This window comes from Cervus canadensis, chromosome 3 (genome assembly GCF_019320065.1).
Source record: "Cervus canadensis isolate Bull #8, Minnesota chromosome 3, ASM1932006v1, whole genome shotgun sequence".
Classification (NCBI taxonomy): Eukaryota; Metazoa; Chordata; class Mammalia; order Artiodactyla; family Cervidae; genus Cervus; species Cervus canadensis.
Window position 1 is genome coordinate 47,224,605 of NC_057388.1, and position 13,183 is coordinate 47,237,787.

The 13,183-nt window shown below is 43.9% G+C and overlaps 1 non-coding gene and 1 gene segment (V, D, J or C); one reads left to right on the plus strand and one right to left on the minus strand.

Annotated features, from left to right (window-relative positions):
• LOC122438333 overlaps nucleotides 1-6,405 on the minus strand; it is a 24,873-nt gene extending 18,468 nt beyond the window's left edge. The window contains 3 exon segments of the C gene segment in view: nucleotides 419-420; nucleotides 5,832-6,135; nucleotides 6,221-6,405. Coding sequence covers nucleotides 419-420; nucleotides 5,832-6,135; nucleotides 6,221-6,296 — 382 coding nt within the window.
• Nucleotides 6,406-12,253: 5,848 nt separating this feature from the next.
• Nucleotides 12,254-12,325, plus strand: TRNAC-GCA. Its single transcript has one exon. It is a non-coding gene; the product is annotated as a tRNA-Cys (tRNA).
• Nucleotides 12,326-13,183: the final 858 nt, after the last annotated feature.

Consider the following 13,183-nt stretch of genomic DNA (forward strand, 5'->3'; position numbering starts at 1 on the left):
TAGTTTTTTAAGGAACCTCCATAATGTTCTCCACAGTGGCTGCAGCAATTTACAGTCCCATCAACAGTCTAAGGGTTCCTTTTATTCACCATCTCTCCAGCATTTGTTATTTGCAGACTTTTTAATGATGCATTCTGACCAGTGTGAGGTGAATCTTCATTGTTTTGATTTGTACTTCTATAATAATTAGTGACAGGCAACATGATTCTTTACCACAATAATTAGAAATGAGAACACAAGTTCTGTGATGACTTATTATCTTTCATAGGCTAAAAGAAGAAATTTGTAGAATACTATTTTACCTGAAATTATAAATTCCTTATTTAAACTAAAATTTGAGAGCTAAGGCCCGTTCTCTTATGATGAAAGAAGAAATGGAGGGAGGAGCCAAGATGGCGGAGGAGTAGGACGGGGAGACCACTTTCTCTCCTACAAATTCATCCAAAGAATAACTGAACGCAGAGCAAACTTCACAGAACAACTTCTGATCGCTAGCTGAGGTCATCAGGCACCCAGAAAAGCAGCCCATTGTCTTCGAAAGGAGGTAGGACAAAATATAAAAGACAAAAAGTGAGACAAAAGAGCTGAGGACGGAGATTCGTCCCAGGAAGGGAGTCTTGGGCGGCATTGCTTGGGGTAGGGTCCGGGCCTGAGTGCCCTGAGGACAATCGGAGGGAGCTTCTGTGAGGTGCCAACTTGAACTGTGGGAGACCAAAAGAGAGAGAGTACATTAACCGGCCCGAACACACTGCCTGCCGTTCGCAGAACAAAGAGACCGAGAAAGTCCAGAGAAGAGCTCGCAGGCTGCGGACCGGCCCAGGCCCGCTGGAGGCAGGAGGCAGGGGGGAGGGGAAGGTCGCGGCGAGACACAGGGCGCAGGCACCCGACCGGCGCGGGCGGGGACTGGGGCTGGGGACGCGGAGGGCGGAAGGCGCGCGCGCCCGACTGGCGCCAGCGGAAACTGAGACTGGGTCCGCGGAAGGGAGTGGGTGCGCCACACCTGGGGAGAGTGCGCCCACCAAGCCACTGGCTGCCTGGACCGCTCTGACGGGGAAGGCACAGAGAGCAGGCGCAGCTTTTCGCTCCGCGCTTTTGTGGAACACCTGAGGGCTGGAGCCTCGCGCAGCGCGGGGCGCGCTCCACATAGAACAGCCGGGAGCCTGAGCAGCGCAGACGGAGAAAGCAGCGTCAGCCCCTCCCGGCAGCGCCAGCCAGTCCCCGCGGCGCAAGCCCCTCCCCGCAGAGCCAGCCCCTCCCTGCAGCGCCACCCCCTTCCTGCAGCGCCAGCCCCTCCCTGCCCCGCAGAGCGACGGAACTAGCTGACTGAATAAGAGTCCACCTCCGCCCGCCTGTGTCAGGGCGGAAATGAGGCTCTGAAGAGACCGGCAAACAGAAGTCAAATAAACAAAGGGAACCGCTTCAGAAGGGACTGGTGCAACAGATTAAAATCCCTCTAGAAAACACCGACTACACCGCAAGGGGCCTGTAGATACCGAGAAGTGTAAGCTGGAACGAGGAGCTATCTGAAACTGAGCCGAACCCACACTGACCGCAACAGCTCTAGAGAAACTCCTAGATATAATTTTACTTTTTTCTCTTTTTTTTTCTTTTTTTTATTTTTTATTTTTTCTCTTTTATTTTCCTTTAAAATCCCCTATTACTCCCCCATTACTCCTTAACTTTCATTTTCATAGATTTTTATGATTTTTTTAATTAGGGGGAAAAAATTTTTTTTTCTTTTTTTTCTTTTTTCTTCTTTTTTTTTTCTTTTTCTTTCCTTTTTCTCTTCTATTTTCTATTTTTCTTTTCCTCGTATTTCTTTTAAAGTCCTCTAGTACTCCTCTACTACTCCTTAATTTTAATTTTCAACACACTATAACCTTACAAAAAAGAAGAAATGTCTTCCAGACTGTTCTGTAATCTTAAGCCACTCAATTGGATAAAGAGAAAAAGCAATTGCCAGAAGCAGCTGAATGCTCCCCTGAGTACAGATGAGCTGTTGATTTGCCAGGACACAGACAGGACTGACCCTGACCATCCTCATGTCCACTCCAGACCCACCTTGTCATTGTTAAATCCCTTACTGCATCAGGCATAGTGCCTTCCCTGTGGAGATAAATCTATATGATAGATATTATTGGTACAAAAGAAAAATGTTAAAATAAAGCTGTAATTCTTTAATATAGTGCTTACACTGTATTTTCAAAAACGGTTGCACTCATTAGCTCCTTTTATGTAAATGATGGTATTTTGAGCCAAGAAACAAGTTTCCACAGAGATGGGGATGTAACATAAGGATGGATGATCAGGTAGAAAATGATAGAGCTGGTATGCAAACATTTCTGTAATACCAAGTGTCCAGTGTGCTACAGTAGGGAACATGGAATCTTTCAATACTGTTTTTCATTCTTTTTAAAACAATTGTTAGTTCCTTTTGGAATATAGTTGATTAACAATGTTCTGTCAGTTTCAGGTGTACAACAAAGTGATTTTAATTCTAATTTTGCCTATTACCTGCTTGATTTATTTGCTATCTGACACTCAGTGTTCTAACTCTGAAAACATAGTAAGAACACGTTTTGTGTCTCACATGTCGCACATCATTATATATAATGATGTCGCACATCATTACAAGGAAGATGCATAGCACAATCCAGATATAACACAGGAGTTCAGTGGATCCATGACCTGTATCTCCTTCCTCTCTGTTCCTTCTCTTTTTGGAAGGAGGCAGGTCACAGAGATACCACGGAGGGGCCCTAATGTGGCCTGGGGTACACCCTTTGCATCCCTTAGTTCCTTGACTTAAATGATATCATTGGTATCTCCTGACAGAAGAACTCTCTGTCACGGGGTCCTAGAGATCTCAGCCTTGCCTCCCAGTACACACTCTGTGATGGAGCTTCATGGTCAAGGTTGTGGGGCAGCCACACCCATCTTTGTCCTTCAGGGAGATCCCCACGCATCTCACACCTAACCTGAGCAAGGAAGGAGCTGAATGTAAATGTCCTATTTTTCCTGTGCCAAAGAGGTATGGAAAATTAATGTCAGAAAAGTTTGATTCAAAAATTCATAACTATATACCAATACAGTTTTTAAAAAATTAGTAAAAATCTATTACTATTCTACTCTATCACACTGCCCTCAATGAACATGACCTGGGCATCAACACAATACACAGCCATGCCTTTGCCATCCTGCATCCCTCACTTTGAGAGAGACAGACTAGCTAAAATGCTTCCCAAAGTAAGTGACAGTCTTGGGACCATTTCTTTCATCCTGGCAGTGACTACCCTGAAAACAAGATCACCCAAGAAAGATATGCTCTAGGTTTCTAAATCTGTCTCAGTAGGATTTTCATGCAGAAAAGAGCTAATCTATCACCGTGGAGGTTGCAACTGACATTAAGTGGTATAATTCCAAGAGAGAGACATTTTGGAACGGTTATATTCTGCTTTAGACCTGAGAAAACTGATGCCTAAAAGTGTGAAGATCTTGCTCAAGGTCACAGAGCTCATAAGGGAAAAGCTGGAGTCAGTGAGGGGTGAGAATAGGGTTCACGCCATAGTCGAGGTTCACAGCAGGGGCACTGGGCTGTCTCTTCCTGGGGACTGTGGACCGTGTATTAATAGCTCTGTAAGGACATGGGTGACGAGCTGGTTCTTGTTGGCCACATTGTCACCAGTTCAAAAAATTCACTCTCTGTGGAGTCTGGCATTGGTGTGGCTGCAAGAACAGGAAAGAGTTGTATGAGGATGATGGGGAAGATGAAGTGAACGAACGTGAAACAGAGCTAGAGTAAGCTTCTGTCCCCTTTACCTCCACCTCTTCTAACACATACTGGGGGATCTCAGCTTTGAATTAGGCCTTCAGGGAAGGGTTGGGGGTTGGGCTCTTTCAGAAGGAAAGCATATGTGAATTATACATTTCTAACGGCAAAATCGGAGCTCAGGGAGGTAGACAATGAGTTTAGGAATCTGCAGGACCAATTCAGAATTTTTTACACTTTCCTTTTATTCATTGTTTTACCATTGCTATTAAGCTGTACATAAACTTTGAATTTCCACTTGAAAAGGGTCTAAATTCAGCTTAAACTTCAAAAAGATTTTATTCTTTCCTGTTTTGGGGTTGAAGAATCAGTGACACAGGCTTTTTTTTCCCTTCTTTTCATAAGAAGGTAGTGAATATAGTGATAAGTGATTTGTGTGATTTTCCTGTAAATGCAGAGATCAGAGGCATATACTTTTAGCTGTTCAACCTTCTCATTTTATAGAAGAGAGCAGAATAGCCAGAGATTCACTCAAAATTCCATATGTGGTGACATTCAAGGAGACGTGTATAACAGGATATTGAATATAGCTCCCCTGTTCTATACAATAGGACCTTTTTGCCAACCCATTCTATACATAATAGTTTGCATCTGCTAATCCCAAGCTCCCAGTCCTTCCCTCCCCCACCCTCCTTCCCCTTGGCAACCACATGTCTGTTCTCTATGCCCCTGAATCTGCCTCTGTTTCATAGATAGGTTCATTTGTGCCATATTTTAGATTCCACATATATGTGATATAAAAGGGTGTCTGTCTTTCTATTTTTAACTTACTTCACTTAGTATGATAATCTCTAGTTGTATTCATGTTACTGCAAATGGCATTATTTTATTCTTTTTTATGACTGAGTAGTATTTCATTGTGTATATGCACCACATCTTTTTTTTTTTCCATTTATTTTTATTAGTTGGAGGCTAATTACTTTACAATATTGTAGTGGTTTTTGTCATACATTGACATTATTCATTCATTTATTGATGGAAGTTTAGGTTGTTTGCATGTTTTGACTATTGTGAACTATACTTCGAGGAAAATAAACTAAATTAAAAAGAAAAAAACAAGAGTAAAGCAGAGAACCTGATGTATCATCCAGGGTTAACTGCATCACCATGCAGATTTTTATCAACTCAAACTCAAGAATGTCAGGCATGCCAATAGAGGAGGACACTGAGACATTGCCAATATTGTTTCCTGGGCTTCAAACTGCTGTCTCTTCCCCCGCAAAATGGTAACAATGGGTGAGAAACTTAGAGACTGGAATCAGGCATACACTTCCAGGCTCAGCTTTCAAACATTTTGTGGCAGATCTACAGTCCTTCACCCTTGAAATCATTTATGTGACATTTTATCTATGTATCCTTCGAGGGAAATGGTCAGATTTTTATATTTTCAGTCAATACCAGAGCTATCCTTTAGAAATAAATGTGAGTCACCAATTCAAGCCATAGACGAAAATGTTTTGGCTTCTGCATTAAAAAAAAAAAAAAAAAAGGACATTTAAAATGAATATTAGGACTATTTCTACTTAGTCCAAGATATCCAAAATATTTCAACAGTAAGTCAATATAAAAATAATTACGGAGATATTCCACTTTCTTTTTTTCTGCGACTATCCTCAAAATACAGCTTGTGTTATAGACATACAGCCCATCTCAGCTTGGACTCTTGAACTAAGCACATTTCAAGGGCTCAATAGCTGGATGTGTTCAGTAGCTGTTGGACTGGGCAGCCCAGATTTTCCTCCAAATGCTGCAGACAAGCTGAACTGGACGATCTTTGGAAAAGTCCCCGCCATCTGCACAGCTTTTTACCCAGGTCAGCTTCAGCTCCCATCAGATTTTACCCGCAGAAGCCCTAGAGTGCGGGGAGTCGTCAGGATACTGAGAGATCACCCCAGGGGGACCTAAGGGACCCGGAGGCGGCGGCAGTGGCCAGGTCTGGGCGAGCAGTGGGTCTCGGAGCATTTTGTGCAGAGCCCGGGGCTGCGCGCCCCGCTGTGCCGACCTCCAGGCAGCGCAGTAGTACACGCCCTCGTCACTCTTCGCCAGCTTCATCAGGGACATGGTGCAGCTCTTGCCATCCGCGCCGCGGGCCGCGCTGACTTTATCACCTCTTAGGACCGAATCCCACTGCACATCCCGCTTGGACAAGGCTAGATAGAGAAGCCTCTCGGGGGCCTGGCCCTCCAGCTGGCGGAACCAGTGGACGTAATCCACAGACCTGCTGACCTGGCAGGACATGGTGACAGCTCTGCCCGCGTGCCCCACCATCACGGACGGCTGCAGCACCCTGAGGTCCTGCTGGATACCTGCAAGCGATGAGAGAGGGCAGGTTGAGCCCGCAGCCTCCGGGCGCGTCCCGCCCGGCCCCCCGGGGAAGGCGCGGGCACTCACCTGGAGCCACGAGGGCCCAGAGGAGGGCCAGGCGGCCCAGCGCGGCTCCGCCCCCTGCCCCGAGGGAAGAGCCCATGGTGGTGGGGCTCAGATTGCCCGGAGCCTCCACACCTGGGTGTGTGATGGAGGTCAGGTCAGGGTCTGAGTGGGTGCTTCTCCCAGGCTGTCGGGGGCAACTGGTGAGAGAAATAAGGGAGGGGCGGAGGAGGGAGGGGCCAGAGGGAGGAGACAAGAGTCCGACCACAGGGTGAGGCGTGGAATGATAAACGAGACAGTTCTGAGAAGCACTAACGGATATTGGTGGAGTAATAAAATAGGAATACAATCGGTGATTGGGCATCAAATGTGCTTTGGCAGTGGGCTGATTTTATGTTCATTGTTTTATTAAATCCTGAAACTTTGTGGGATAAAGAATATCTTCGGTTTAGAAAAGGGGAAAGCTGGGGCTATTTTATTTCATTTTGTTTTAACTTTTATTTTAGAGTATAGTCGATTTACAATGTTGTGTTCGTTTCAGCTGTACGGCTTTGCTGTACTATACTCTAAAATAAAAGTTAAAACAAAATATATATCCTTTTTCAGATTCTTTTCCCATATAGTTTATTACAAAATATTGAGTAGAGTTCGTTGTGGTATACAGTAGGTCTTTGTTGTTTATTTTATATATGGTGGTGATTTAGTCTCAGAGTTGTGTCCTTTGCTTTGCGACCCCATGGACTGTAGCCTACAAGGCTCCTCTGTTCATGGGGATTCTCCAGGCAAGAATACTGGAGTGGGTTGCCATGCCCTACTCCAAGGGATCTTCCCAACCCAGGATCGAACCTGGTCTCTTGCATTGCAGGCGGATTTTTTACCAACTGAGCCACCAGGGAAGCCCATTTTATATATAATAATGTATATATATTAATCTCAAATTCCTAATTTATCCCTTCCCCAAAAGAGATGATTTTTAAGTCACTGCATGCCCAAGAAGAATTAGGTTGGGATTTGAAGCCAGGTCTGGCTGGAGACAAATCTCATGCTCTCTTTGGCCACTTTATCCCCACAGAGCAGTGAGTGCCCTGCTAATCTGGGAGGAAAAGACAAGCCCAGAACAACCATCCTTGCAGAAAAGTCCTGCTGCTATCTGAGCCAGCACTGGGTTGTATCCTCCAAGGGTACCATCAGTGGGAGACTAAAATTTCCAAATAATATGATAGCTGTGTGTTTTGGGCAAGGGGTTTCACCTCCTTTTTTCCTTCTGTGAAAAGGGATGTCATGGGGGTGCATGGAGAGTAACAAGATCATGTGAGCACAGTGTGAGGTCCAGTCCCAGAGGCAGAGAAAGAGCTCAGGAAACGGAAGGGCTTATTGTTTACCTTGAACCTGGATGTGTGTGCATGCTGTCATTCTGCTGTGTCCAACTATCTGTGACCCCAGGGACTGTAGCCCACCAGGCTCCTCTGTCCATGGGATTCCCCAGGCAAGAAAACTGGAGTGGGTTGCCATGCCCTCCTCCAGGGGATCTTTCTGACCCAGGGTTTGAACCCAAATCTCCTGTGTCTCCTGCATTGCAGGTAGATTCTTTACCTCCTGAACAACTAGGGAAGACTGAATCTGGACAGTTTCTGGTAAATGATGTCTGGGGTCCACTTAACATGGAAATTATGAGAATCAGGTGTGTGTGTGTGTTCAAAGGAGGACTCCTAAATTGCACCAGGGGGCAGTGAGGACCAGGGGACAGGGCCAGGTCCCCCTATCTCTGCATCAAGTCCTCAGAAATTTTAAAGATAGGGTACTGGGAGGGATCAGCTGAAGGATCCACCTGAAATGAAGCTTCGAGAATAAAGATAGCAATCACTTCCAACTGAAATACAGGTTCCTTTCCAGTTATATTAATTGTACCCAGGGCCTCCTTAATATGTATTTTTTAAAAATCACTCAGTCATGTGTATAGCTATGCTAATTTTCAGGCTAATTTTGCCTTGAAGCCCAGGAGAAGGAGTGGTGAGGACATGTTGAGGAAAGCGGACTTGGGTTGGGCAGGGAAGCTGTGAGTCCCTCAGCACGCACACCAGGCCTAGTTCCTGAGCTCCTCTTCTGCAGCACAAAGTCAGACATGCTCAGCTGCAACCTAGATGAAAGACTCAGTGTCCTGAAAGGAAGGCTTTGGTGAGGTGTGGGGCCAAATATAAAGCTAATGGAATACTTGCTGAAAGAGTATTCTGGGACTATCATTTATACCATCCTGAGATGTATAGCTCAGCTGTGGTGAAATGTTAAGTAGAAAATAAAGTGACAATTGAGGTGACATCTACATAGAAAAACAACAGTGGAAAGAAAGACAAGCAGTGGCAGATGGAAGCCTTGTACTGCATCAGTGGTACTCAACGTGCGTCCACCTGTCTTTCTTCAATAGTGTTCAGACCTAAAACAGAAATGTGGGCATGTGAATCGTCGATCCCTTTCTAAAATTTATTATAAAAATAAATCCTTTGATAGCCTTCCATACGGTTCTTTAAGTGTCTAAAACACAGTCCATGTACAGTACATAAACTTCTTAATGAAAATGTAGGGCAAAATGTAGCACTTTGCCTTTTTACACCACATCTCAAATATTCTTATTTTCTCTCTTTCTAACCATGAAAAAACCCTCACTGAAAGTCACCAAAAAAGAGAAAAACAGCAGAGATGAGATCCTTTTGAAGGCTGAAAAGGTGACATTCACTGCTGATGTTATTGAACAGCTAATATTGATTGTAGTATCTCACGACATAGTGCCATATCCATATCCATTTAGTCACCTGCCTGAGGATGGTAAGAGAATGTCATGGTCCACCCTGTATTCAGAGGAGACTGAATCTGATCTCTTCATGAAAAGCTGCCAGTAGTATTTCATCATAAGCAAAACATCTTTTTATTTTGACTTGCCGAATGGAATTTCTTGTTTTGTGTCTGAGATTTCTTTTATATTTCTTCTTAGTGTATGTGCTCAGTTGTATCTAACTCTTTGGGACCTCATGGACTGTAGCCCACTGGATTCGTCTGTCCATGTAATTTTCCAGGCAAGAATACTGGAGTGGTTGCCATTTCCTACTCCAGTATTTCTTAAGACCCTACATTTGTCTTGCTTTTTTTTTTTTAAACTCATGCACATGCCCTTTTTGTACAGTTTAAAAAGTAACAAGTTCCTACATATCAAAATAATTAGTTTTATTTTTCCTGTTTTGCATCATGCATTTGGCCTAATGTGTATAAGGGGGACACAAGGGATTATGAATACATACCAAAAGTCTCCAGAAACAGTATCTTTCTCTTAAGAGAATGATCTAAATTAGTCTGGATACTCTTCTTTGAAACTACACCATGAAATTATTGCCATCATTTTCCCTTGTATTTAGTTGGTTCGAATTAAAATAAACTCAATTATATTGTGAGCTATTCTTTTTCAAACAAGAATGTTCAACATAATGCTTCATAGGAAGGCAGCATGTCTACTCGTTTTTGGATTTTTTTTTTTTAATTCATTGTGCTATTCCAGAAACACTTAGTTGTGTATAGATAAAATGGCACTGGTTTGGGTGGAAATGGTCATTTGTGTGGATGTCAATCGACTCCACCTGTGCTCAGTCTAAGAATGGGCCACAGGACAGAAATGCAGCTAGAGGCTTCCTGAGGAGCTGGGGCCTCACCAGGGGGAGCTTCTTACATGGAGAGAGGGGAGGTGGGAGCTCCAGGGTCTGGCCTTGGACTAAAACCTCAAGACTTCAGTGGTGTCATTACGATGAGAGCATCCTGTCCCAGGAGTGAACCCATGTCTACACCATGATCCTAGCTGGGGCCTGAGCCAGACATCAGTGTGTGATTTTAACCTGAGAAAGAGCTCTCCCCCAAACTCTTGGGCTGGACCAGTATGACTTGGCTAGTCCTCCTAGGAGGGCATGGCCCCCTAGATGCTGGCTTTCAGAGCAGAGACAAGAGAAATGAGGGTGTGACTTGAATGTGCCCTGTGGTCGGACTGTGAGAGCTGAAGCCTTGACCTCAGCCATGAAGCCTTGCTTCCCTCTGGGACTGGATGGATGGAGTGCAGGGTCTGGGCCCCACTCTGGACCTGCTGGGTGTGTGTGTGTGGGTGGACACCTGCTCTTCGTGCTCACACTGCTGAACAAGCCTCTGCTCTTCCCCTGTCGCCCTGTCGTCTGATTTACTATCCGCTAGTTGACTCAGGTTGACTCTAAAGTCAGTTAGTGCCTTTATGGGGCCTTGGGTGATTCAGTATATGACACTCAATTGCACAGGTCAAGCCTTGTCTTCCATGTCTATTTTCTCGTGAGAACAAAGCATCTCACATCTGTCCATGCAGCTTGGTTCAGGGATTGGATCTTGTGTCCTCCCATCTACACTGAGAAAGTGAAACCAAGACGTACCAGCCTCAGTAAGTCTCAGATTAAGGAAGAGCACAAGTGGCTGGTGGAATGTCAAGGACGATCTTAGTGCTGCAAGGAGTCCTGTCTGCTCTTTCCTTCAGGGTCAAGGGCGTGGTTGAAGGAGCAGCATCTGAACATTCTGGGCATAAGTTTCCCAACTCACTTAGGAGCTAATTGGAGGCACTGTGTATTTAAATGGGCTTCCTTGGTGGCTCAGCAGTAAAGAATCCGCCTGCAATGCAGGAGACAAAGGAGACTTGGGTTTGATCCCTGGGTCAGGAAGATCCCCTGGAGGAGGGCATGGCAACCCACTCCAGTATTCTTGCCTGGAGAATCCCCATGGACAGAGGAGCCTGGCAGGCTGCAGTCCGTAGAGAGGCAAAGAGTCAGACACGACTGAAACACCTGAGTGTGCACTTGCATATGCTTCCATAATGGGGAACCATGACCCACAGCCTAGTATGCTTGATAGCAATTACATGCCTGGGTAGAGAGATCTTCTCTTCCATTAGCTGTGACCTTTTGAAAGTGAGCAAAGTGGGTTGTGGTTTAACTGTGCTTATATTTTTTTGACACCTCAGCTACCCCTTGCACAGGCTCAACCAGTAGGGCCTGTTTGACTCTAAACAGTTTCCACAAATCAACCAAAATGTGGTTTTGAGCATGTGAACGAAATTGAAGCCTGAGAGAATGAAACCCCATCAGCCACACCAGCGCCCTCTTGCTGCCACTCAGGCTGTCCCCCCCAGCCCCACTGCCCTCCCCTCTCTACACCTCCCAGGCCAGGGCAGCCCAGGGCCAGAGGGGAAGAAAGTAGGAAACCCCAGGAGACGCTGTCCAGTATGGTCCTGGCGGGGAAATCAGCTACACGAAACTTTTCAGAGATTTGCAAATTTCCCCCTTTTTAAAATGTTTATTGCTTCCTTTTTAAAATTTAATCTTTATTTTATAGTAGTGTATAGTTGATTTACACTGCTGTGTTAGTTTCAGGGGTACAGCAAAGTGATTCAGTTATGCATATACATATATCCATTCTTCTTCAGATTCTTTTCTCATACAAGTTATCACAGAATATTGAGTATTTGTGCTATGCAGTAGGTCCTTGTTGATCATCTGTTTTATATTTAGCAGTTTGTATATGTTAATCCTAAACTCCTAATATATCCCTCCCCCAACTTTTCCCCTTTGGTAACCGTAAAACTGTTTTATAAGTCTGTGAATCTATTCTTTTTTTTTTTATATAAGCTTATTTGTATCACTTTTTTTTTTTACATTCCATATGTAAGTGTTGTCATACAATATTTGTCTTTCTCTGTCTGATTTACCTCACTTGGTATGATAATCTCCAGATCCATCCATGTTGCAATAAAACTACCGTATGATCCAGCAATCCCGCTCATGGGTTATATCTGGAGAAAACCATGATTTGAAAAGATACTTGCACCCTAAAGCTCGTCACAGCAGTTTGTACAATAGCCAAGGCAGGTTTCCCCTCTTGGCTTCTGTACTTACTACATTATTTCTTCCCAATGAATAAATATTTCCAAATCTCTAAGATGAGGGCAATGTATTTTACCCAAAGAGTACTGGTCAAATTAACAGGAACCAAGGGATCAATCTGAGGGCTTCCCTCATAGCTCAGTTGGTAAAGAACCTGCCTGCAATGCAGGAGACCCAGGTTCAATTCCTGGGGTGGGAAGATTCTCTGGAGAAGGAAATAGCAACCCCCTCCAGTATTCTTGCCTGGAAAATCCCATGGACGGAGGAGCCCGGCAGTCTACGGTCCATGGGGTTGCAAGAGTTGGACAAGACTTAGCAACTAAACCACCATTTTTATCTGGTTGGTCTCTTTTTGTTTTCAAATGGGAACCTTTGTTTAGTTTCCTAACAACTTGTTTCATACACAGTGAAGCCGATTATAAACAAAGAAACAAAAAGCTTTTCCAATTTTAAATAAGACAGTGTTTCAATTCTAATACATAAAAAATTTCCTTTAAAAGGATTCATTAGAGAAAATAAAAAATGTACACTAACTTATTTTTTCTTCCTTTTGTCATGAATTTAACTTTTTGTTTTATGTCTGTACTTATAGAAATACACAGAAGCACATATAATGAGTGTCCTGTTTATTAGTATTATAACTCAATAGGAGAAATGGTTGAAAGACATGAGCAAATATTTCAGCAGAAAAGAAAAAGAAGCTGTAAAAGCACACACATAGAATAAGGCAGGATTTCCACCATATTGACAACCTAGGGAGTAGATATGTTGAGACCAGTGTATATACTTAAGAAAAAGATACAATCACAAATTCTTAAGAAAATTCTCTCCAAATCCTTGGAGGAAGCCTTTAGTAAAGAAGCAGTGTGTGTTTTGTCCTGTTGTAGCTTGTTTTTTTCCCAGCAGAAAGTGAATCAAGGGAAAGCCATGTGATACTAGATTACAAAATGTGAGCTCCAGGTTCAGAAAAACCTGAATGACTCTTATTTACAAAATAGTGACCATGAACAGACAAACTAAGCTCTCCAACCTATAAACTGTGACCTTTAACTGTTGC